Source organism: Nannobrachium achirus (genome assembly GCF_963921795.1).
Source record: "Nannobrachium achirus genome assembly, chromosome: 3".
NCBI lineage: Eukaryota > Metazoa > Chordata > Actinopteri > Myctophiformes > Myctophidae > Nannobrachium > Nannobrachium achirus.
This window is the reverse complement of record NC_137812.1, coordinates 63,689,733-63,714,159: the sequence shown is the minus strand read 5'-3', so window position 1 is coordinate 63,714,159 and position 24,427 is coordinate 63,689,733. Positions and strand designations below refer to the sequence as shown.

Sequence of the window (24,427 nt, the reverse complement as noted above, 5' to 3'; positions counted from 1 at the left end):
GCCTCAACACAATGCCTTGTCAGCCTAATAGGGACGGGTTAACAAGGGTTAACAACAGGGACGTGCTGGCCATTGGGAAAAGCGGGACAACTCCCGAACGGCCGTTTCATTATCGGCTGGTCCAGGCCGGGCCATTAGGAAAAGATTAAACTGTTTGCACAAAAGTAAAAATTTAACTGTTTGCACAAAAGTAGTGAAAACAGCAGATCTACAAGCACACAACGCCTCGCACCGCGAGGCGTTGTGTGCTTGTAGATCGGCTGTTTTCACTAGTTTAAATCATTTTTTTTGGACATACAAGTTTTCCACTCAACAACAACGAAATATAGGCCTAATTCATGTAATTGGCCCACTGGCTTGTCACTGAGGGCCTCTCCAACTCTTTTTCCCAGGCTGAATCAGGGGCCCAGCACGTCCCTGGTTAACAAGGCTGGGTCAAATAATGGCCAAGCCCCTAGAACTGTCAAATCTGGGATTGCAATACTTCCACTTTTAAAACGCCACTATGCACGCTTCTACCGTCCGCCTACTCTGTGCTCAAAGTCTTCCGCATTTGGGCACCCAAAATTTGGTGCTCAAATCGTGAAAATTTCCGAAGTAGAGTGGGTGCTTCAAACACTGGTGAGCAACTTTCATTGAAATGAGAATAGCTGGGGGCAGGGCAGTGTGTCCTCTAGATATATTAATAACTCTATGATAACGGCACAGCTTCAATGCAGATCTTGGATGTCATGTTGACACTGCGAGGTCCTATATTGCTGTGACATCATTCTGACTTCCAGATATGGTGTTGTTTGCCTCTCCATTGACTTTCAGGGTAAAATTTTAAGTTAAATATGTGTGTGGGAATGTTTGGGGAGCAAACATCTGCGTGCACGCACGCACTCAAACACACGTACACACACACATGCACACAAACAGACCCTCTTCTAGTCTCCTCACCTCCGAGGAGCCACGCCCATAACACTGGAGTTTAAATGGACCCGGCTTGTCTTTATGGTTTCGCAGACCAACAAAGGTTTTGTTTGGAACGGAGCAGCAGGTTATCGCAAAACAAATATTGATTGGTTTTCCCATACATAATGAATATGAATCAGGAACCTTTTATGTGGCTTTTCTTTTCTAAGCAGGCAGGCTAATAATAACCGTAATAGTAGTGATACATCAGTGTCAGTGTGAGGCAAGAAGCAATGCCCACACAGTGAACACACATTGAATCTGGCTCCAAGTAGGATGACACACTTTCAGCAGATTTTCAATGGGAAAACAGGCCTCGTTCGGGCAACCATCCCTAACATACATAACCCAGTTCCGCTTTAAGTGTGCCACATGTAAAGCTTAGGGAGGACAGGTATTCCTTCACTTGTTGTACGGATAATACTCTACGTGAAAGTACATCGTTGCTGTTGCGCAGAAACCTCGTATCTCCACGTTTCAACTTTAAAATGAATGATTTCCACCTGACAGCAGCGATATTACATCTACCGTAAATGAGGGGGAATAATGTTGTCGAGCCGAAACCTTGTATCTCCAAGTTTCAAATTTGTACGTTCTTTCGTAAAGTGAAGCCCTGCTTCATCATACAAGGCGGTCGCACAAAAGTAGTGAAAACAGCAGATCTACAAGCACACAACGCCTCGCGGTGCGAGGCGTTGTGTGCTTGTAGATCGGCCGTTTTCACTCGTTTAAATATTTTATTAAATGATAAATGCAAAATGAATGGTTTTGGAAATACAGGGTTTTCACCCGACAACGACGATTTTAACCTTTGCTCCATGAAACCCAGTGTAAAACCCTATTCAATTCAAGTATTTCTTTGAGCCTACAGTAGATTCGCAGCTCTGCAACGGTTGAACAATGTGTCTTTGTTTTAGGCAAAGTTTACCTTGGCAACAAACATGAGATTGCAGAAAGCAGAATTCCTGGTCTGAACACTTATATGAAGGTAAGGCTTTTTTATTTTTGCTTTTTTAGTTAGACACAATACATTACGCTGTTTTAACCACTTACTGTAACCACCTACAGTATGTGCTTTCTCAGACAGCGAATAGTGAAATTAGCCGATCTGCAAGCTCACAATGCAGAACATCGTGACGCGTTGTGAGCTTGTAGATCGGCTATTTTTGCTCATCCAAGACCTGGAAAGCACTTTACTTTACATTTCACCCATTATTTTATAAATACATTGGCTATACAAAAATAGCAGATATACAAGTTCATAGCGCAGCACCGAGTGCCGCGCTATGAGATTGTAGATCTGCCATTTTTTTTAAATCCTGAAAATGTGTTTGCTTCTATAGGGGGTTCCCTGGAACAACATATTTTCAAATGGGGGTCTGTGGCCAAATACATCATTTTGGGGGTCTTTGACATGAAAAAGTTTGAGAACCACTGATCATAGAAACATTAATAGAAGGATCTAGAACAGCGGCGTCAGTTCAGAAAAAGCTAAGGTATGGCAACATGACTGGTGTCTTGCATGTACCATGTTGTCAAGATGGGGAGAATACAAGAGTGAAGAATATAATTCTAATACCTTGTTAAAGTGACCATTTTGTTAAATGTTGCATTTGTAGTTATTTTACTGTAATTTAACAACATAATAACCAGAACAGATAGACAAAGGGACATTCATGGATTTATATTTAAAAGTAACTTTTATTTTTTCCCCCTGGATCCAGGGTATGGCAGCTGCATACAAGTCTGAAATCATTTTGTAGGCAGAGGAGAAATTTTGCCCCCCAAAAAAGCGAATCTTTTTACTATTTTTACTATTTACAAATTTTTCTTCTCTTTGTTGTTGAAAGGAAAGTGGTAGAATTATACTTTGGTCGTTATTTTTGTCTTGGATCTGTTGAAATAGCGAGGGACAGATATCGACAATAAATCTGCTTGGAGGTCTCACTACAAAATGATGTCACGGCTTAAAAGCCCCATTGACACCCCTGATGTAGAAGACATTTTGTAGAATCTGGCCTCATGTCTAAATGGGTTAAGGTAGCGTGAAAGTGGTTCAGGAACCATTACTTGGTGTGGCTGATAGATTCTGTAATGCACAGCAACAACGGTCTCAACCTGCTGGTGGGCTGAGTGATATAGAGTGGGTGGATGAGCATCGGCTGGGATATTTCAGTATAGTAGTTTGCAGATCTGAGCAAAAGTGTGTAGGCGTTGCCACTCTTCTCTCTGCATGCTGCCTGCACCCACATTGGGTGTCTGACATGTACAGCACTGTACAGTGTAGCCCGTTGGACGGCTTGACATGTTTAAGCCTTGCTCCATCACTGATGGGGGTGATTCAGTGGTCTAGCTCCTCACTCACTCACTCACTCACTCACTCACTCACTCACTCACTCACTCACAGGGACGTGCAGAGAATTTTAGGGAGGCGGGGGCTGACATTTCTAAAAGGGCCTTTTGGTGAAAATATCGAAAATATCAGACCTCCGAGCTCACAACGCGTCGCAGCTTGATACCACATTAAACTAAGCATAATCAGGTCAATACTGGTGATGTGGCGTATGGCATGGATTTCTACATAGAGAGGGCAATTCTCTTGGGGCATTTGCATTTCTTTCACCATAGTAAAAACCATCTGGAGAGGGCACTTTTTACAGATGGATAAAAGGGCAGGGGCTCAAGCCCCCTTTGATGTCTATGTGTGCACGTGCCTGCTCACTCACTCACTCACTCACTCACTCACTCCAAAAATACATGAAAATGTGTTCCTAGCTCTGCTTCTCTCTTTTTGTTATTTTCTTCTTTTTTGCTGGATCGATCGTTCCTCTCCGCTTTTACTGTCCATGGTCCTCTCCTTTCCTTATCCTTCCATCTGTCAACCACTTCTTTATGTATTTCACTCTTCCTTTCATCAACTCTCTCTTAACCTCCCTCTGTACCCCTCCCTCTGTTTCTCCCCAATAATACCCGACTACCACCTTCTCTTTCTTCGACTCTAACCCTCTCTCGTTCCCTTACTGCCTTTCATCTTTCTGTCTCTCTGTCTCCCCGTCTTCTCTCTCTCCCCCAGAGGTTGCTGAGCCTTCCCACCAGGGTGGTGCTGGACGAGACTCTCAGACTATTCTTCTACCAGACGGACCTGGACAGCCAGCACCGTCCGCAAGCCCTCAGGCGCCTCCGCCCGCCCACGCGCAAAGTGTAAGAACCACGCATGCTGCACACACTAACTGGCACGAGGAGGGCAGGCCGCTACCCGAACCCCCCTGACAGCACAGGGAAAAGGCCGCGTGTTCCGTGGCAGACAACTTATTATGGCCCGTGTAGTGACAGATGGAGATGCATATGGCATTATGCGGGGGAGGAGAGATTTGGTGTGGCAGAGAATGGCGGCCTCGTACGCAGCACGGCGCTGACGCTATGCGGGGTGTAGCAGCATGCTCAAAAGCAGGGCAGCAGGGTGACCTGGTGGTTAGATAGCATTTTGCAACAAGAACGTCACATGGTTCAGTGTCTATTCTTGTAAGTGCATTGTGCAAGTATCACATCTTCCCGTACCAGGGCAAGATGGATATTCCTACGTAGCGACAGGTGGGACTGTCGGCTGTCACAAATGAAATCGGATTATTCCTATGACCAGTTCAATGTTTCTCCTTTAATCAGATCTGAGCCGTCTAGGTCTGTCTAGGTCTAGGACACACCGTCTGCGGAAGGCGAGCGTCAAAACAGCCGCCCCCATTATTTTCAATGAACCTACCAATGAACCCCCGCCGCTCCCGCCACTGTTCTATTTCCAGGCGTGCGGTGAAAATGTCCGGCAGCCTGTCCGCAGCCGGCGTGTGTTCCCCTAGAGTCTGTGTGTGATTCTGGGGCTAATCTCGCAAGCCACTGGACCGACCAGCAACACATTTCTTGTGCACACAAGAAATGTATATATTTTTTAAATATTAAACCATCATTTTATACTGGAAATAAATGGAGGTTTGTTAGAGATGATTTATATGAATGAATGAATGAATATTTTATTTCCGTGTCTGGACAAATATTTGACCCATCCCATATGGGATTATCAGACACATCAAATACATACTGTACATGTAATCAAACACAGACATTCCAGTGCAAATTCCGCCAACAGCTAAATACAAAGAATACATCACGTCATATGGCCTGCACATGGCATAAAGGTCAACATTTAAATTTAACTATAAACCACCTTCTCCTCCTATGCCACGATAAAAAAATCTATTAAGTTGACATCAGGGTTATGAACTTTTTTAAATAAACGTTCTCTCAAGTCATGATACAGAGGACAAAATAAAATAAAATTTATTTCGTTCTCTACCTCACCCAGATCACAGTATTCACATATTCTTTCTTCCTCTGCTTTCTTCCTGTTTCAATGTGTAAAGGCAGAATGCCACATCTTATTTGTGCACAGAGTGACCTCTGGCTTTTAGGTAAATTATACAAAATATATTTTTCACAAGACAATAGGTTCTTAATTTGGGCTTCTGCCAGATTTCTTCTGCCCAGGACTGAATGCATTTTGCACGGATTCTATTTCTAAATTCCACCACATTCATTGTTGTTCTTTGGAAATAATGCTCTTCCAGACCGCATTCTACAAATAGATCCAAGATTTGTTTTCTTCTTCTATGGATTACTGTTTTCTGATAGTCTGACCAGACAAACTGTAGAAACATAAATACCTACCCTTTTTCGCTGCAGCCTGGCTAAAGGACAATCAAACATTTTAATCAAAACAGACTTAGCACTCTCACCCATGTCTGGATACAATACATACTGTAAAGTTAGATAACCGATAAGTCACAAAAGCACAGTATTTAACAATGATGTTATTTCCGTTAGCTTGTCTCTCTGAAATAGTGATTCTATTCAATCTGAGTAAAAAACCCGAGAGGAAGTATATTTTCTATAGTGGTGTGCTTTTATTACGTGCCTTCACCACCATGGAAAATGTAGAACCAATAGTCCTCCTTTATGAAAACACCACAGTATCAGCTCCTAACGCTACACTAAACTGAAGGTATGCTTAATGATTATCTGTCCAGTGTCCACTCTACTTGAGTGGGAGTTTCTAACTACTTGGCTAGCCTTGTAGAGTGTAAAATAAGTCCATCCCCTATTCAGCGCCAGCTACTTTTCTCACTCCAACAACTTGACTCATTTATTGGTTACTTACTCTGTTACTCCACTACGGGCACTGAAGTACAGTACAGTTTCTCTTGGCCACATCGACACTGCCCTTTGTCTGTGCGCTCCTTCAAGTTTATCAAAGTTTATTTCGCCATTTGCATAAAAATTTACATTAAAATGCAATGCATTGGAATTTATTGTTCACAAGCCACACAGAAATAAAACAACCACATACATGACAGTACGGAGTAAGACATGGGTACAATCACCATATCGGCTCAGTGCATCAATTGTAAAAAGGAATAAGAAGTATGCAACACCTTTAAACAAACAAGATAAAGTGCATTAGTGCTACTCATTCACTACTCATATTGGCCTGTCTGCATCACTCATTCATTACTCATTCAATAGTAGAGACTACCCAAATCACTGTACTTCCTCATTGGTGTCCAAGGACATCCTGATGGCTCAACCTGTGTGCTGAACACATACTATAACTGCAATGTCAAACGTCTGAATCTGCCCCAAAACCTGCTTTACAAAGTTAACCACTTCAGCCCCGTAGCGTCCCTATTCTGGCCATGTCATAATAGTAGGCAAATATTTGGTGTAGAGCAGTGGTTTTCAAACCTTTTCATGTCAGTGACCATTATTTATTCGGCATTTTGAGCCACGGGCCAACATTTGATGAGGTTTAGCCACTCAGCCCGAAGAATATTTTGTTATAATGAGATTTTGTCCACAATTCCTCCATTCTGTATTGATGTGATGCCATAGGAGAGATAACAGGCAAAACGTTGACCAAAATAACAATTCTTCTACATTCTCTAATTGTGTAGACTTAAGTAATGCATAATGTTTAACAATAATTTAACCCTCGAGAGTTAGAGATCTATAAGGGTCCATTTGGTTACCAACTCTCCATCATTTAGCTGGGGACCACCTGGAACCCCCCTCCAGACCTCATGGGGGACCCCTGTCAACTGAAGTATATAGGGTTTAAGTGGTCAAATCCGTTCTCCTTCTCCTCTATTTCTTGTCTCTATTTTAAAAATCAAGTCTTGTCAGTGTTCAGGTGTGCCTCGTTTACCACATCGGGTCTCGTGGTAAACACAGGGACTCTCGCAAGAGGAAGTGATGATAACTCTCTACATCCTCTCCTCATGTTGCGGCTGACCTGCCGTTATTCATACTCGTACAAAAGTAGACTCGCTGGTGCAACGAAACCAAGCAGCCCTATCCACCTGTTTCCGCAAGACTTTACTGTAGCATTATCTGCGGGACACTTCCGGTTAACAGCAGACATACATGGGTTAGGTGTCACCTAGGGCATTCACGAATAGTGATTTTTAGTATTCGAATTATTCGACCTCAAAGTATTCGAATAGTCGAATATTCGACAGGACTGGCCAAACTGTCAAATATTAAGTAAGCAAGAGGCGAACATTGTGAAAATAGCCGATCTACATGCTCACAACGCCTTGCATTGCGAGGCGAGGCGTTGTGACCACTCTGTGGAACCGAGTCACATTAAATGTAATACCTACAATTCCAAGTGCTTGTCAGGGTGGGGGTCCCCAGTTCAAATATGTTTATTTTGGGGGTCACAGCCTAAAAAGGTTTGAGAAGCCCTGGTATAGAGCATTAACAAATTCATCCACCAGGGGCATTGACAACTCATTCCTATGACTTCCTATCTAGCCAAGCTTTATAAACTATATATTTTTTAAAGAGAAAAAAAAAACTTCGGTGGACAACGTCGAATAGTGACTTTGATACTCGATTATTTGGTGAATGCCCTAGTGTCACCTAACTCTAACCTAAACCCTAACCCTAACCTCAGTGCCGGGTATTTCTGAATAGGGGTGTTTCTAAGTAGGGGTGTTTCTGAATAGAGGGCTGTCTCCATACAAGCTCACGTCGTGTCGCAGATGCAACCCTTGTGTGCTTGTAGATCACACTCGGCTGCGACGCCGGAAATGCCGCTCGCCTTCTGCGCAATGCACGATGGGACGTTGGAAAGTTGTGGATAAAGAAATGGCCGTATGCAAAATCAGGAACTGAGTAACCCTCCTTTAACTATCCCCGCCAGGTGGAGGTCTGTAACCTGGCCAACCATCCTGGTTTCAAATTCTGGTCTGCCGCGCGGGAAGGGACACTGAAGTCAAACATCTTAACCGCTATAAGCTAAAGGAGAACACCTCCTTGGCCCAGGGGAGATATTAGCCTTTTGGTCTTCAGTTAGAGCAGAGGTCTTCAACAGGGGGTCCGGGACCCCTAAGGGGTCCTCAGAGTTACTACATGGGGTCCTCTCCTTTTTTATGTTGACTACTTGAACACTAGCGTCCATATTCTGAGAACTTTAGCCAAAAATAGCAGATCTACAAGCTCACAAAGCCTCGCGCTGCGAGGCGTTGTGAGCTTGTAGATTGGCTATTTTTGGCAAAGAGGTTTAGTGTAGAGGGGAAAAAGTACAGACTAAGTACAGAGTGAAAGGTCAAGTTTATGATGGTTCAAGTGGTTAAATATCTGAAAACACAAATTAACGTGAATCCAAAATACACTGATGATAGTGCTGTCAAACGATGAAACTATATGGAATCTATGAACAGGTTGTGGGGGTCCCTGCTTCATCTCTCCCTCAACTAAGGGGTCCTTGTGGTCCTGAAAACGTTGAAGACCCCTGAGGTATAGGTAGAGGATCTGATCCACTCTGCTACACTCACCCCACTTTGACCGATCCCCCCCACCGGGAAACCTGAACCGGTCACGCCACGTACGGTACACGGCACCAATCCGCCAGCCTAAAGGAGAATTCCCCCTTGGCCAGGGGAGATATTAGCCTTTTGGTCTTCAGGCAGAGGCTCGGAGCCGCTCTGCTACGCACGCACGCACACAAGAGAGATTCACTTTGACATTACTTCATCAGACAGTATGAGTATCATTATTAGGGCATGCCTCTGGTGGACATTTGTACCTTTCTAGTTTCTCTTTTGAACAACCCTCCGGTACATGACCTCTCTCTCTCTCTCTCTCTCTCTCTCTCTCTCTCTCTCTCTCTCTCTCTCTCTCTCTCTCTCTCTCTCTCTCTCTTTCAGGAAAGCACCAGATGTCAAACCGAAGATGGACCAATTCAATTCCCCCAGGGCTGAGGTAGATAAAAATTAAACATTTGATTTTGGAATGACGCAAAATACATCACATCACACTTTCCACAACCACGTGGTCTTGATAGACACACACAAAAAACAAAGCGGTTGGAAACAGTTATTTGCAGAATTAGCAGATCTAAAAGCTCACAACGCATTGTGTTTCGACACGTCAGCTTGTAAATATCGTCGTTGTCGGGTGGAAACCTCGTATCTCCAAGTTTCAAATTTGTATGTTCTTTCGCAAAGTAAAGCCCAGCTTCGTCATACAAGGCCGTCGCACAAAAGTAGTGAAAACAGCAGATCTACAAGCACACAACGCCTCGCGGTGCGAGGCGTTGTGTGCTTGTAGATCTGCTGTTTTCACTAGTTTAATCATTTTTAAACTGATAAATGCAAAACGAACGGCTTTGGACATACAAGGTTTTCATCCGACAACGACGATATGCTGCTTTGGAACGTTGGAATCTTTGAGGGAGAGAATCGACCCGTACTGTTACCTGGCCCAAAATATGGGGAAATGGTATTGGCATTGAGACATCCATATCAGATGACCTCTAATCTCTTTACTCCTGCATGTCTCCCTCTACAATATCTCATCATACGCTCCCTCCCTCATGTCTTCACCTCCTTACCCTGCCCCCCCCCCCCTCCGCCCCCCACCCCGCCTCCATTCCTCTCCTCTCCCCCCGCGCTCCTCTCTCTCTCCCTTAACGTGATGGGTAGGGATGGGACGATATGAAAATGTCATATCACGATTATTGTGACAAAAGAAATCGCGATTTACGATATTGTCGCGATAATCAAAATCCATTATCCCGGGGGCGGGAACACTGGCCAAAAAATAGCCGATCTACAAGCTCACAACGCGTCGCGACGCGTTGTGAGCTTGTAGATCGGCATTTTTTTGGGCAAAGACATTTGATAGAGAGTGAAGAAAAGACTGTATCAAGTACGTATATTATAAGACATCTTTTACCAATAACAGAGAGTATAAGTGGTACCGGATATGCAGCTCGGCAAATAAAAGGAGAATTGATCCCAGTGCATGACGGAGGTTATCGTGAGTGTTTTTTATCGCGATAAACGATGATATGGCTTATCGTCCCATCCCTAGTGACGGGCACTGTCCTTTACTCCCCCCCCCCCCCCTCTTTCATTTATTGGAGGTGAGGGTCATTTTTCATCCCTCGTTCCCTTCCTCTTCTATTCATTTTTATTCTGTTCACGTGCGCTGTTCTGGTGCTGTAAAAAAAAAAAAAACGAAAGAAAAAAACAAATATCGTCTTTGTCGGGTGGAAACCTTGTATGTCCAAAACTCTTCGTTTTGCATTATCGTTATTAAAATAACTTAAACGAGTGAAAACAGCAGATCTACAAGCACACAACGCCTGCTTGTAGATCTGCTGTTTTCACTACCTTTGTGCGACGGCCTTGTATGATGAAGCAGGGCTTTGCTTTGTGAAAAAAGTTAAAAAAATTTGAAACTTGGAGATACGAGGTTTCTGCCCGACGGTGACGATATACAGTATTCCGTGGTTGTTTTAACTACAGGGTCCCTGAGAAAATAGTCTGTCTGTATGTATGTGTGTGCATTCGTGTGATAAAGATGACTATACTAATAATACATCACTGAATTGGTATTGCTGGAAAGTGACAAACAAAGGAATGTTCGCCTCGCATCACTGTTCCTATTAGCGCTGTCTGTAACAACACAGAAAGTAAAATGTAGAGGGATGACAACACCGCATCTGTAATTTCCGAGGCTTTCTGAGTGCCCTGGGGGTGTCACAAGCACACACGCATGCACACACACACACGCACAAACACGCGCACACACACACACACACACACACACACACACACGCACACGCACACACACACTGTACTCACAAAGTTGCAGCATCATTACATAATCCTGTGGTCTTATGACCTAACTGAGAGTAATAACGTTGTTTTAAGGTGTTCAATCTCTCTCTCCCTCTCTCTCTCTCTCTCTCTCTCTCTCTCTCCTCTCCTCCCTCGCTCTTAAAATATCCGCTAACTCTACTCACAAACCTGGCTGCCCACACAACATCAGCTTTGCACTGATGGCTCTCCCGTTTTATTTTATTTATTTTGTGCTGGCAACTGTACAGTATGTTTTTACAGTAGTTGAAGCAGCCTTTTTATCTCCATCTGAACGTTGATAAATGGCTTGCTTTGGTTTGACGGATGGTTGGAGACCGTAGGCATTTGTCACAGCAGAGTTATCTGTAGTCTTATGTCTTACAACGCTGCTGCACTCCTCCACTTAGCACAGACCATGGTTGGTCCACTCAGGGGGCGTCGCACCAAATTCTGGGCCCTGGGTACAAGGATTCACCATGGGCCTCCCATGAATGTTCTTCATTATTTTGTGCTTTTACTATTGAAAAATAGCAGATATACAAGCACAGAGTGCCGCTCTGCGAGCTTGTAGATCTGCCATTTTTGAAAAATCTTGAAAATGTGTGCACGTCTTTGAATATTTCAAATTCTTCTAAGGTTTTTTGAAGTGGTGCTCAAACCTTTTCATGTGAAGGACCCCCAAAATGATATCTATTTGGCCACGGACCCCCATCTCAAAATATTTAATTCCTGGGACCCCCCAGAAGCTAAATGTTCGCTTAAAAAATATAAATATATTCAAAGATTTGCACACATTTTCACAACTTAATAGCTAAAGAAGGCCCCTCCACCTTGGGCCCTAGTAACTCAGTCCCACGTTCCCCTCCTTGTGACACCCCTGGGTCCACCACTCCCAGACAGCTGAAAGTGATTGTTGTCTTCCAGCACTACACCTTACATACAAGGACACTAAAGACTGCGGCATTCTTATTGCCCAAACAAAGTTTGGCAGAATCTCATGAACAAAATGAAGACATTGTCTCAAAAATGAAAAATGGCAATGCCAAAAGCCTAAGTTCCTTTCGCCGGTTCTTGCACCTCCAAGAGGGTCACTGGTTTGTCCACCCAGTTTTTAGTTAGTGAAGTCTTTCAATAAACTCTTCCATTTTCTACATCGTTATCTGCAGAGCTGGGTGATGCGTTTGTTCTTTCGTAGGATCAATTTTAAGATCATACCATTAACAGTGTGTGTACATACTGGGTGCATTCGGAAATACGCTCTGAGAATCAGCTCCAATTTCAGGGTGATCATGAGATAATTTTCAAATGGTCAGAGGGGATACTTGTTAACTAACATTGCCATTCTAATTGCTTTAAATTCATTCTTATGAACGTTAATTCCTCCCATGTATGAACATGATTATTAGCCGTTTTGTTACATGTAAGTGTTAGACTGTCTAGACTCTAGAGTACCAAACACGCTGCAACCGTCCCATGTTGCAATGACTTCCTCCGTCATTGTTATATCACCATTGTTCAGGCGCTTGCACCCAGCTTTTCACTCCCAGAGCGCAGTGCTCTGAATATTTGAACGCCGACACTCACCAATCACTGGCTGTCCCAGCGGTGGGACTAACAACAACACATCACTGTTGGGGAACAGCGTGTTCACTATTTACCAGTTTAACTCTGAGAGTTACAAATGGATACATAAATGATCACAGATTTAGATTTTACTGTGTAGTGATGCGCCGCAGTGAAAAACCATCTCATGCCCAGTAGTGTAAAGTAACAATTTTGAGGTATTTGTACTTTAATTGAGTATTTCCAATTTCCAATACTTTCACTTCTACTCCACTACATCTGGGATCCAAATATTGTACTTTTACTCCACTACATTTATTTGAACAATTAGTTACTAGTTACTTTGCAGATATACAGTACATTATAATATCACAAAACATACTTTAGCCATATTTTATACCCAGGCTATTTGAAAATAGCCGATCTACAAGCTCACAATGTGTCGCATCGCGACGCGTTGTGAGCTTGTAGATCTGCTATTTTCAAACATTTAGTACTTTTACTTTTGGTACTTTAAGTACATTTTGATGCCAACACTTTCATACTTTTACTCAAGTAAATTTTGAATTCCTGACTTTTACTTGTAACAAAGTATTTCTATTCTGCAGTATTGATACTTTTACTTGAGTAAAATATGTGAGTACTTTTTCCACCACTGCTCATGCCCCCCAAAAACGCCATTGGCAGGGAGACTGAGACACACACACAAACGCACGTATGTACGTGCGCGCAGCACACACGCACACACACACACACACACACACACACACACACACACACACACACACACACACACACACACACACACACACACACACACACACACACACACACACACACACACTCACAGAGGGGAGCAGAGAAGAGGGAAAGGAGTGAGACAGAACAAGTGAGAGACAAAGCACAATGAGAGCCATATGAAAGAGAATGTAAGATGAGACGACGAGGATGATGAAAATCAAAACAGCTTTTTAATGAAGCCACATCCGGTCCTTCTCCTTATACGCCTTTGCATAGAAATTAGATCCCAATCTAGTGAAAAGACCTGACCCAGGAACAGCAGATATGCCAGTGCAGTATGCTCAGCATGTATACCGTATGCTGACTGGCTTGTAATGCGAGAACATTATTCAGATATTCTTATACTGTACTAATAGTCTTTTATGCTATTGAATTGTTCTCAGTGGCTGCGAGATTTAACACCAGTAAGACTCCCTAATCGGGAGATCAGGTCACATACACACACTTTAGAAGGCAATGGTAGCCAATCAGGAGGGAATATGGGACAGATCCATGTTGATGACATGACTTTAGAGATACTGTGTACCGCTTTGCGTGATTTTAGGGCCAATTCTGTAGGAGCAGTGTCCAAAAATGTGTTTTGCAACAATCGGGTGGCGCTAGAAGAGGGCCTTGTGAGAAATGAGGGGTTTGGCAGCCAGGAGTGTGTGTGCAAAGTTTGGCATGGATAGGGGCAACGGTGGCGGAGATATGAGTAGGGCAAAAGTGTGACGTGACGTGTGACGGACAGACTGACAGACTGACAGACTGACTGACTGACAGCCGGTGGAGGTTTTGATAGTAACTGCGACCTGACAGTCGCAATCATTCCAAGGTGAGCGCTCTACCGGATGAGTTGTCCGACCAGTGATCACGTGCTGTATGACATTTACACTGTTTAATTTAACCTCATAAACGCTATATACTTCATTGACAGGTGTCCCCCAGAGGCCAATCCTTTGTTCGCTTTACACCAAATCTCTTCACCAAAAATACCCGATCTACAAGGTCACACGTTGTGACTTGTTGCGACATGGAGTTTGTAGATCTTTCCACAAATGTTTACCCCAGGGCCGCTAAAGGGTTCATGTGGTTCATTTGAACCAAAGCATTTTTTATATATTAGGGCAGGGGTCTTCAACGTTTTCAGGCCGAATCAGGGACCCCCACAACCTTTTCATAGATTCCACATAGGCCTAGTTTCATCATTTGACAGCACAATCATCAGTGTATTTCTGATTCATGTCAATTTGTGTTTTCAGATATTTAACCGTCAATAAGTAATAAACCTAACCTTTCACTCTGTACTTAGTCTGCTCTTTTTCCCCTCTACACCAACCTCTTTGCCATAAATAGCCAATCTACAAGCTCATCTACAACGTGAGCTTGTGAATTGGCTTGTAGATCGGCTAAAGTTCTCAGATTATGGATGCTAGGATTCAAGTGGTTAATATAAAAAAGGAGAAAAAGGTTTCTATCACAATGATTTGGAGGACCCCCGGTAGAAACTCTGAGGACCCCCTGTTGAAGACCCTTGTATTAGGGTCCTTAGGACAGAATAAATAAAAATGGGGGTCTATCAAAGTCAATTCGGGGGTTCCGTGATATGCAAAAATCTAGTACAGCACTCAAGACACAGATCGCTTCCAGCTGTGCTCCATCTACTACAGTACATATGTCTAGCCACTCAAATATATCTCCATTAATAGTCCTTCAAGCCTACCAGGAAGTAGGTCATCCAATTAAAGTCTCCTGGGTTTGACAAGATTTTACAAGCCTCGTCTCCCTGCTCCACCTCCCTATTGACAGGCTAATGAGCTGAGGAGTTAACGAGCTCATTAAGGCCGGGTCAAATAAGGAACATAATTGGGGTGGTTTGATTCCTCTGGTGGCGCGCTGACCCCAAGGGGCTGCGTGGCTATTAGAGCGTGAACCCTACTGGGCAGCACCCGAAATACCTGCCCTGGAAAAACCTAATTGAGGTCTCTTTTATTCTCTTCCTGTAAGCCTACTGCACTGCTGCCACTTCATGTGGCTTTTATTCTCTTTAAGAGGCACGTGCATACATACTGTAGACCAGTGTTTCTCAACCTTTTTTCTGCATGGGCACACTTTTCATGTCCCAAGAATCCATGGGCACACTTTTCATGTCCCAAGAATACGGGGGTGTAAATATCGTCACTGTCGGGAAGAAACCTTGTATCTCCTAGTTTCAAATTTGTATGTTTCTTCGCAAAGTAAAGCCCTGCTTCATCATACAAGGCTGTCACACAACAGTAGTGAAAACAGCAGATCTACAAGCACACAACGCCTCGCGCCGCGAGGCGTTGTGTGCTTGTAGATCGGCTGTTTTCACTAGTTTAAATCATTTTTAAAATGATAAATCCAATACTGGCTTTCAAGCAGTTTCAAGGTGCACACTTGACCCTTCTCAGGGGCACAGGTCCCCAGGCACAGTGGTTGAGAAACACTGCTGTAGACATCAAAGGAGGTTTGAGCCCCTGCCCTTTTATCCCTCTCTAAAAAGTGCCCTCTCCAGACCATGAATGTAGTTTTTTACTATGGTGAAAGAAATGCAAATGCCCCTCTTTCCATGCCAGCAGCATTCAAGAGCATTGCCTTGTCCAAACTCTCCTGAACTTGAATGCAGCGTCTCATGTTGAAAGATTTGCCCTCTCTGTGTAGAAATACATGCTGTTACGCCACATCTCCGGTATTGACTTGCTTATGCTTAGTTCAGTGTGGTATCAAGCACCGAAAATAGCCGACCTCCAAGCTCACAACGCGTCGCAGCATTGTGAGCTTGGAGGTCGGCTATTTTCGATATTTCCACCAAAAGGCCCTTTTAGAAATGTCAGCCCCTGCCTCTCTAACATTCTCTGCACGTCCCTGCTCTTAAACCCTATTTGCTTTGAGTCCCCCATGCAGGGGTCTATTCTAGGCCTCCTCCTTTTCTCCCCCTCTACACCAAATATATTTGCAGAAAATAGCCAAAGCTCACTCGCAACCTACAAGCGCCTTGTGGGCTTGTAGATGGGCTATTCTCACACAACGTTTGGCCCAGAGTATAGGGACACATGTGGTTAAGCCTGCTAAGCGCCCATCTGAACAATATCCTGTGTGTATTTTAACGTTTTATGACTAGGATTATGTTTTATGATCATGTTGTATTACTTTTAGGATCATATTATATTTTATGATCATGTTTTATTAGTTTTAGATTCATATTATATTTTATGATCATGTTTTATTACTTCTAGGATCATTGCTAGGATCAACAGGGCACCATCACAAATAAGACCTCATTTAAATAGCGTTTCCCTGTTTAAATAAAGCTAAAATAGATAAATACATAGAACTTAAAGTTGAAGTTTACAAATGTACAACCTACACGTACAACCATTTGTAGGCTCTTCAAAGTTATTCTGCATGCATACATACACACACACTCATAACATGGAGTGGAAGAGGGAGACATGGAGAGTTAAGCAGGCGACAGATGGAGAGAAAGATAGGGAGAGAGAGGGTAATGGGGAGAGGGAATCTGATCCACAGACAGATAGACAGACCCGTCTCGTGCAGAGAGAGACATAAGAGGGTTGGCCAGAGATCGAGAGGTGCTCAAAAGTACGGGAAAAGAAACAAAAAGGACAAATGGCAGAGGAGAAACGTGAGGGAGGAGGAGTACTGTATAACAGGAGAGAGAGAGAATGAAAAGGAAAGAGACTTTTGCTTTGTCGCAATTTATTCTCCGTTTACATTGGAGAATTGCGCTTATCGCCTGCAACACATTTTCACATCAACCATGAATTTAAGACAGTAAAAAAAAGCATTGGAGTAATGCATTATAAGTAGAAGTCTTGAACGCAATTCTCTGTGTGTTTGTGTGCGCATTCTCTTTGTGTGTGTGTGTGTGTGTGTGTGTGTGTGTGTGTGTGTGTGTGTGTGTGTGTGTGTGTGTGTGTGTGTGTGTGTGTGTGTGTGTGTGTGTGTGTGCACGCGCGCGTGCGTGCGCGTGCGTGTATGCGTGTGTGTGTGTGTAATTTCACTCTCAGTGAAGTTTTAATCCACCTCGCTCTTCTGTCCCTGGCTTTGCCCATGCCTCATTAACCCTGGACACACACACACACACACACACACACACACACACACACACACACACACACACACACACACACACACACACGCACACGCACACGCACACACACACACTCGCACCCATTGGGCTTCATTAACGACACATGGTGTAAGGCGCAAAGAGACACTATGATTATCGTGCAGTAGTTTTAAACCACACTGTACATTGCATCTGTGCATGGACCTGCTCCTTCACTGTAGCAGATGTGTACAGTATGATGGTACACAGTAAAATCATAGTGTTCATTTATCCATTTGTAACTCAGAGAGTGTACATTACAACACGTGATCAAGTGGACCCGTAATAGTCCATTAAATGACCTTTGTGTATACTCTCTAGATTTTGCCCTAAAATCACGCAAAGCGGTACACTGTATGTCTAGAGTCATGTCATCAACAAGGATCTGTACCATTTAGCGCCACCATCAGGCCTATTTTTACATGCGACCTGGCGGTCGCTTATCTCCCGATTAGGGAGTCTTACTGGTGTTAAATGACATTATGTATACTCTCTAAAAATAAAATAGCAGATCAACAAGCTCGCAGCGCGACACTGCACCCCTGAGAGTTAAGCATAATCAAGTGAATATTGGAAATGTGGCGTAACGGCACTGCTTTCTTCACAGAGAGGGAAATTCTTTCAACATACAGTAAGATGCTGCATTCAAGGTCAAGAGTTTGAACATTAAGGCAAATCTCTTTAATGCTGCCTTCAGGTATGGCATGGAAAGAGGGCATTTATATTTCTTTCACCATAGTAAAAACTGCATTCATGGTCTGGAGAGGGCACTTTTTAGAGACAGATAAAAGGGCAGGGGCTCAAGCCCCCTTTGACATGTGTGCCTGCTCTCTGTGTTAAATGAACAGTGAGGGTTTGACTGTGTAGAGAGCTGCCAGTGCACATGATCTAGGTCTCAGCGTACATCTCTCCTCTATTCATCACCTCCCTCCCACTGCTTAAACCTCTCCTTCTTTTCCTCCCTCTATCTCTCTCTCTCTCTCTCTCTCTCTCTCTCTCCCTCTCTCCCTCTCCCTATGTATTTTTAGCCTCACTAGTAGCAGTGGTGCTCTAAGCAAGGCAATGTCGGTCAGTCTGTCCATCCATCCAGCACCTCCTCGGTCTCAAAAAATGAATCGTCCTGAAATGTGCTGTGCGCCCTCGCGCTTCCCGGACAGTTAACCCTATAGTGATGTTGGTGGCCCTGTGACCTTCTCTCTACTTTATATGTGAAAATGCGACGGGCAGATTGGCGTGACTCTTGCTTACGTAACACGTTCATGCAACATCAGCTGGGCCTGATGTTGGTGGACCAACATCAGGCCCAGCTGATGTTGGTCCACCCATGGCCTTTCATCTAGCGCAGGGGTCTTCAACAGGGGGTCTGGGACCCCTAGGGGGTCCTCAGAGTTACTTACAGGGGGTCCTCCAAATCTTTGAGTGATAGAACGTTTTTTTCCTCCTTTTTTATATTAACCACTTGAACCCTAGTGTCAATATTCTGAGAGACTTTAGCCAAAAAATATCAGATCTGCAAGCTCACAACGCCTCGCGCTGCGAGGCGTTGTGAGCTTGTAGATCGGCTATTTTTGGCAAAGAGCCTTGGAGTTGTAAAAGAGCAGACTAAGTACAGTGAAAGGTCAAGTTTATTAAGTATTGACGGTTCAAGTGGTTAAATATCTGAAAACCTACATTAACATGAATCCAAAATATACTGATGATCATGCTGTCAAACAATGAAACTATATGGAATCTGCTTCATCTCTCTCTAAACTAAGGGGTCCTTGACCTGAAAACGTTGAAGACCCCTGATCTAGCGCCAACTGTAGGCCAAAATCTCCATTTGCACGAGAGATATCTCAATGTCAAATGTCTGGTTTTCCAAGAAAATCGCTGAGCGCACTTACTGTATGTGGCAGATTGTACCCTAACTGTGACCACATGACCTTGCCTCTAGTCTAGTCAGTCTAGTGCCACCCTCAGGCCAGGATTTGCACACACAATATCCCATAATCTAATAGGCGCATTGCAGGAAGAATAATTATACTCGGCCCCCTCCTTTTTTCCCTGTACACTAAATCTCCTTTCTGAAAATAGACGATCTACGCATTGCGACACGTTGTGAGCTAGTTGACTGTCTCACTGACTCATCTCTTGAAACTCCACCCCCTGGCACTTCACTATCCCGCACCTTCTTTCTCGATTGATGCTAGCGACCAAGATATGATGCAGAAATATGTTGTCACTCATGTTTTTGTTTCTTAGGTTTGTTTTTCTTGAAGTCCCAAGGATATAATATACTGGTACCATCTGGTTCCAGACCAGTGGTTCCCAAACATTTCAGGTCGAGACCCAAAAGACAGATTAGACGTTTGCCCGCGAACCCAAAATAGTGAAAACAGCAAATCTACAAGCACACATTGTGTCGTTTCGTGCCGCGTTGTGAGCTTGTAGATCGGCTATTTTCACTACTCCTTAATTATTATAATTTTGTATTCATGGAATTTCTTATATATTTTTCTTAGATATACAAATATATAAATGTAGGAAACCCATCAAAATTGGTCTGTGACTCGCATATTCCAGCCCATTGTTTGGGAACCAGTGATTTAGACAGTCCATTTTTTGCGATTAGTGAAATGACTAGGCTCTAAGGAGGATGGCAATGTTAGTCTGTTGAAGCCAGTTCAGAAAAAGCTAAGTTATGGCAACATGACTGGTGTCGCGCGTGCAAGACACCAGTCATGTTGCCATACCTTAGCAACAGGCATGATACATTTATTTTAAGAAGTACATTCTATTTTTTTCCCCCGTTTCTACGGTTTCTTGGGCTGGATTTGGCAGCCTGGAACGGTTGTTCAAGTGCAGCTAAACATGGCATGTTAGTAAACGTGCCACAATTAACAATAATGCATTGCACCTGTGCAGCTGACCTGCGGAACCTGGGAATATACCATCTTGTTAAGATGGGGAGAATAAAAGTGTGGAGAATATAATTATAATACCTTGTTAAAGTGACCGTAAAATTTTGCATTTGTAGTTATTTTACTGTAATTCAACTACATAATAACCAACAGATAGACAAAGAAATATTCATGGATTTATATTTAAAAGTAACTTTTATTTTCCCACCTGGACCCAGGGTATGGCAGCCGCATACCCCTGCCATACCCAATTGACGCCCCTGGTTGAAGCCACTTTGATCTGTTATAGGTGTATAGGTAGCAGCACAGCTTCTAGGGGCTGCTAGAGGGGCCTATGGACTCCAGGGTCCTATCTAATGGAAGTGGTTGAGCCATATGAAACGGACGTCCTTGCGGGAGCTGCAGAGTCATCAAGAATGCACACTGGCTCAGACAGACCACCAAGACAGGCAGAGGATGTCAGATTAATCTGGGGCGGAAAACATGAATCGGCACAAATCGGGGTCCTTGTTGACCCCAGAATTGCGCTGCGCTGCCTATTTGCAAAGAACACGCCCGCTACGGCACCTCTCCTCCCACATCGCTGCACGCTAGGGCATTCACCAAATATTTGAATATTTGAATATCAAAGTCACTATTCGACGCGTGCGTGTGTGTGCGTGCGTGCGTGCGTGCGTGCGTGCGTGTGTGCGTGCGTGTGTGTGAGGGGTTTTCAGTACTCTGTCAGTAATGGAACATCGCTAGTAACTAGTAATCGCATAACTAGGTTTAGAGCCACTCAGATCATACTAGGCTAGCTCCACAATCGCATGCTGAAAATCACTATCTTAGTTACCATCATTGAGTTGTCCTAAAACACAGGCACGTTTGACTTTGCATACTTGTTATTTTTGCTATGTTTCTTTACATGATTCATTGCCCTTAACCTTAACCATAACCATAACCAATTTAACATTAACCACAACCCCAACGCAAACCTGCGGTAAATTCTAAGGCGGAAAACCAATTTTGCGCTGTTCATTTGTAAAGCTGCGTGAATGTTGATGCACACACACACACACACACACACACACACACACACACACACACACACACACACACACACACACACACACACACACACACACACACACACACACACACACACACACACACATCCGGTGGTCATTCGCTTGTGAAGATCATAGGATGGGGGTTAGAGTTCTGGGTCCTTTTGCCGAGGCAGGCCCGTCGTCTACAGAGTATACACAGGATGGCACGCATCAGGACGCACGTCGTCACTGTCCGGCAGAAACCTCGTATCTCCAAGTTTCAAACGTGTAGTTTTTTTTGGTAAATTAAAGCCCTACTTCATCATACAAAAGTGTCGCACAAAAGTAGTGAAAATAGCCGATCTACAAGCACACGTTGCGTGCTTGTAGATCGGCTATTTTCACTAGTTGTGGGCTCGCTGAAAGCGAACACACATATCGTATGTTATCTTCATTATTTATCTATCGGTCAAGTTCTCCTCAAAATGACGTAATCTATCAGTCAAGTTCTCCTCAAAATGACATAATCTATCAGTCAAGTTCTCCTCAAAATGACATAATCTATCAGTCAAGTTCTCCTCAAAATGACATAATCTATCAGTCAAGTTCTCCTCAAAATGACATAATCTATCAGTCAAGTTCTCCTCAAAATGACATAATCTATCAGTCAAGTTCTCCTCAAAATGACATAATCTATCAGTCAAGTTCTCCTCAAAATGACGTAAGGCACTGCCTTTGTATACCGACAGTACAAAGGCAGGGCCCTTAGCCAATGAGGTGCAGCCAAAGGGTAGATCTTTGTGCCCATACATGGTGTTACAACATGCGAGCCCACACTGTTTCGTATAGGCACAGTATTTGCCAGACCCATGAAATGGGTAGGCCTATAAGCAAATGTCGGTCTGTCCGGGTTTTCTATATAAAGGGTATATATGATGATGACATGATGATGACATGCCTACAAAAGGCATGATGTCATAAATGAACCGGGGTCTGGCACAACCAGGTTGACCTGGTCTAGTTATAGTTGAAATCGTTTTTTTAAACGACAAATACAAAAAAAAACAACGGTTTCGGACATACAAGGTTTCCTCGTGACAACATCGACGTGCAAACCCACGCCATTTACCTTCTACGTGGTACGTACGGCACGCCCACACCTTTAGGTGGGAGATCTCCCGTGTTTTACAGGTTTTCTACAGACCGCTAAAACTTCATCCCCTCTCTTTCCCCTCACACACACCTCATCCTCTCCCCAGGCAGCTGGAACAATCCCTCCTCTCCAAATCCTATTTTATGCTTAGTTGCACGATAGTGTCGCTCCCAGGAAACTACTGATTGAAGTAGGCTAGACAGTATATCGTCGTTGTCGGGTGGAAATCTCGTATCTCCAAGTTTCAAATTTGTACGTTCTTTCGCAAAGTAAAGCCCTGATTCATCATACAAGGCTGTCGCACAAAAGTAGTGAAAACAGCCGATCTATAGTTGTGTGCTTGTAGATCGTCTGTTTTCACTAGTTTAAATCATTTTTAAAATGATGAATGCAAAACAAACGGTTTTGGAACATACACGGTTTTCACCCGACAACGACGATATTAGGCTTAAGGTTTCTCTTTCCCTCTTCATTTCACCGTTGCCTACACCTCCAGCATCCACCAGGAAAAGAGAAGAAAAGTCTCATGCATCTTACCTGTTCACTCGCGCGGTCTCTTCTGACTTCTCTGTCTTGGTCTCGGTCTCTCCCTCTCTCTCCTCTGGTCGGGTCCTGTGTCTTGCCGGTGATTTGCTGTCTTGTTTCTTTTCCCCTGTGTATGTACTGTCTGTGTGTGTGTCTGTGTGTGTGTGTGTGTGTATGTGTGCGTGCGTGTGTCTGTCTGTGTCCCAGGTGATGTTTGACTTTCGCGGCAACGACAAGCTGGAGCTGAGCCTTAAGAAGGGAGAGGTGGTCTTCCTGCTGAGCAGAGTGAACGCCGACTGGCTGGAGGTAGGAGAGAGGGAGAGAGAGAGAGAGAGAGAGAGAGAGAGAGAGAGAGAGAGAGAGAGAGAGAGAGAGAGAGAGGAGGGATAGAGGGAGGGAGATGGAGGGAGGAAGAGAGAGAGCAAGCTAGCTAGAGAGAGTGGGAGGGAGGGAGTGAGAGAGAGAGAGAGAGAGAGGGGGAAGATGATGGAGAGAGGGGAGCGAGAGATTGAGGACGAGAGAGGGAGGGAGGCGGAGAGAGAAAAAGAGGACAGGGAGAGAGAGAGAGAGAGAGAGAGAGAAGAGCAGGGAAGGAGAGAGAGAGGGAGAGACCAAGAGAAAGATGAGGGAAACAGAGAGAGGGAGGGAAAGTGGGAGATAGAGAGAGAGAGAGAGAGAATGCAGAATATGAGATAGAGGGAGAGAAAAAGGTAAGTAGGAGTGGGTGAGGGTAGAGCCAGCACAGGAGGATGGAGAGATTGTGTAGGAAGAGGAGGATGGAAGAGAAATATGCAGAGAGGATGGTGAGATAAGAGAGAAAGAAAGATTGATAGATGAGGGGAAAAGAAGTTTGGGAGTCAGAGGGTTTGGAGTGATGATAACAGTTGGACCATGGGGGTATTGGATGGATGAAACAGGGAAAGAAGGAGAGAACACACAGAGAAGGGTGAAGGGGAGAGTATTTTTTGAAGTCTTTAGGTCCGAGTGTATCAAAAAAGCAACTGGGTTATTGGGTTAAGCACCGTTGGTCCGACAGTTTAACATTCACCACCAGGTTAGCATTCACCAGCGTCGGCAGGTTAGCATTCACCAGCGTTAGTTTTACTGAGGTTAGGGATAAGGATAGGTTTAGGTATATCTCCGCCCCCCCGAATTTCGTC

The 24,427-nt window shown here is 43.9% G+C and overlaps 1 protein-coding gene across 1 annotated transcript in view; it reads left to right on the top strand.

The window, feature by feature from the left end:
- The window catches only part of ncf4 (neutrophil cytosolic factor 4), a gene marked incomplete at its 3' end in the record, with an annotated part of 56,197 nt that overhangs the window by 10,587 nt on the left and 21,183 nt on the right, over positions 1-24,427 (top strand). Inside the window, exons 4-7 of the mRNA XM_080721693.1 lie at positions 1,875-1,945; positions 4,031-4,158; positions 9,216-9,270; positions 23,475-23,573. Coding sequence (XP_080577819.1) covers positions 1,875-1,945; positions 4,031-4,158; positions 9,216-9,270; positions 23,475-23,573 — 353 coding nt within the window. The remainder of the gene's footprint in view (positions 1-1,874; positions 1,946-4,030; positions 4,159-9,215; positions 9,271-23,474; positions 23,574-24,427) is intronic.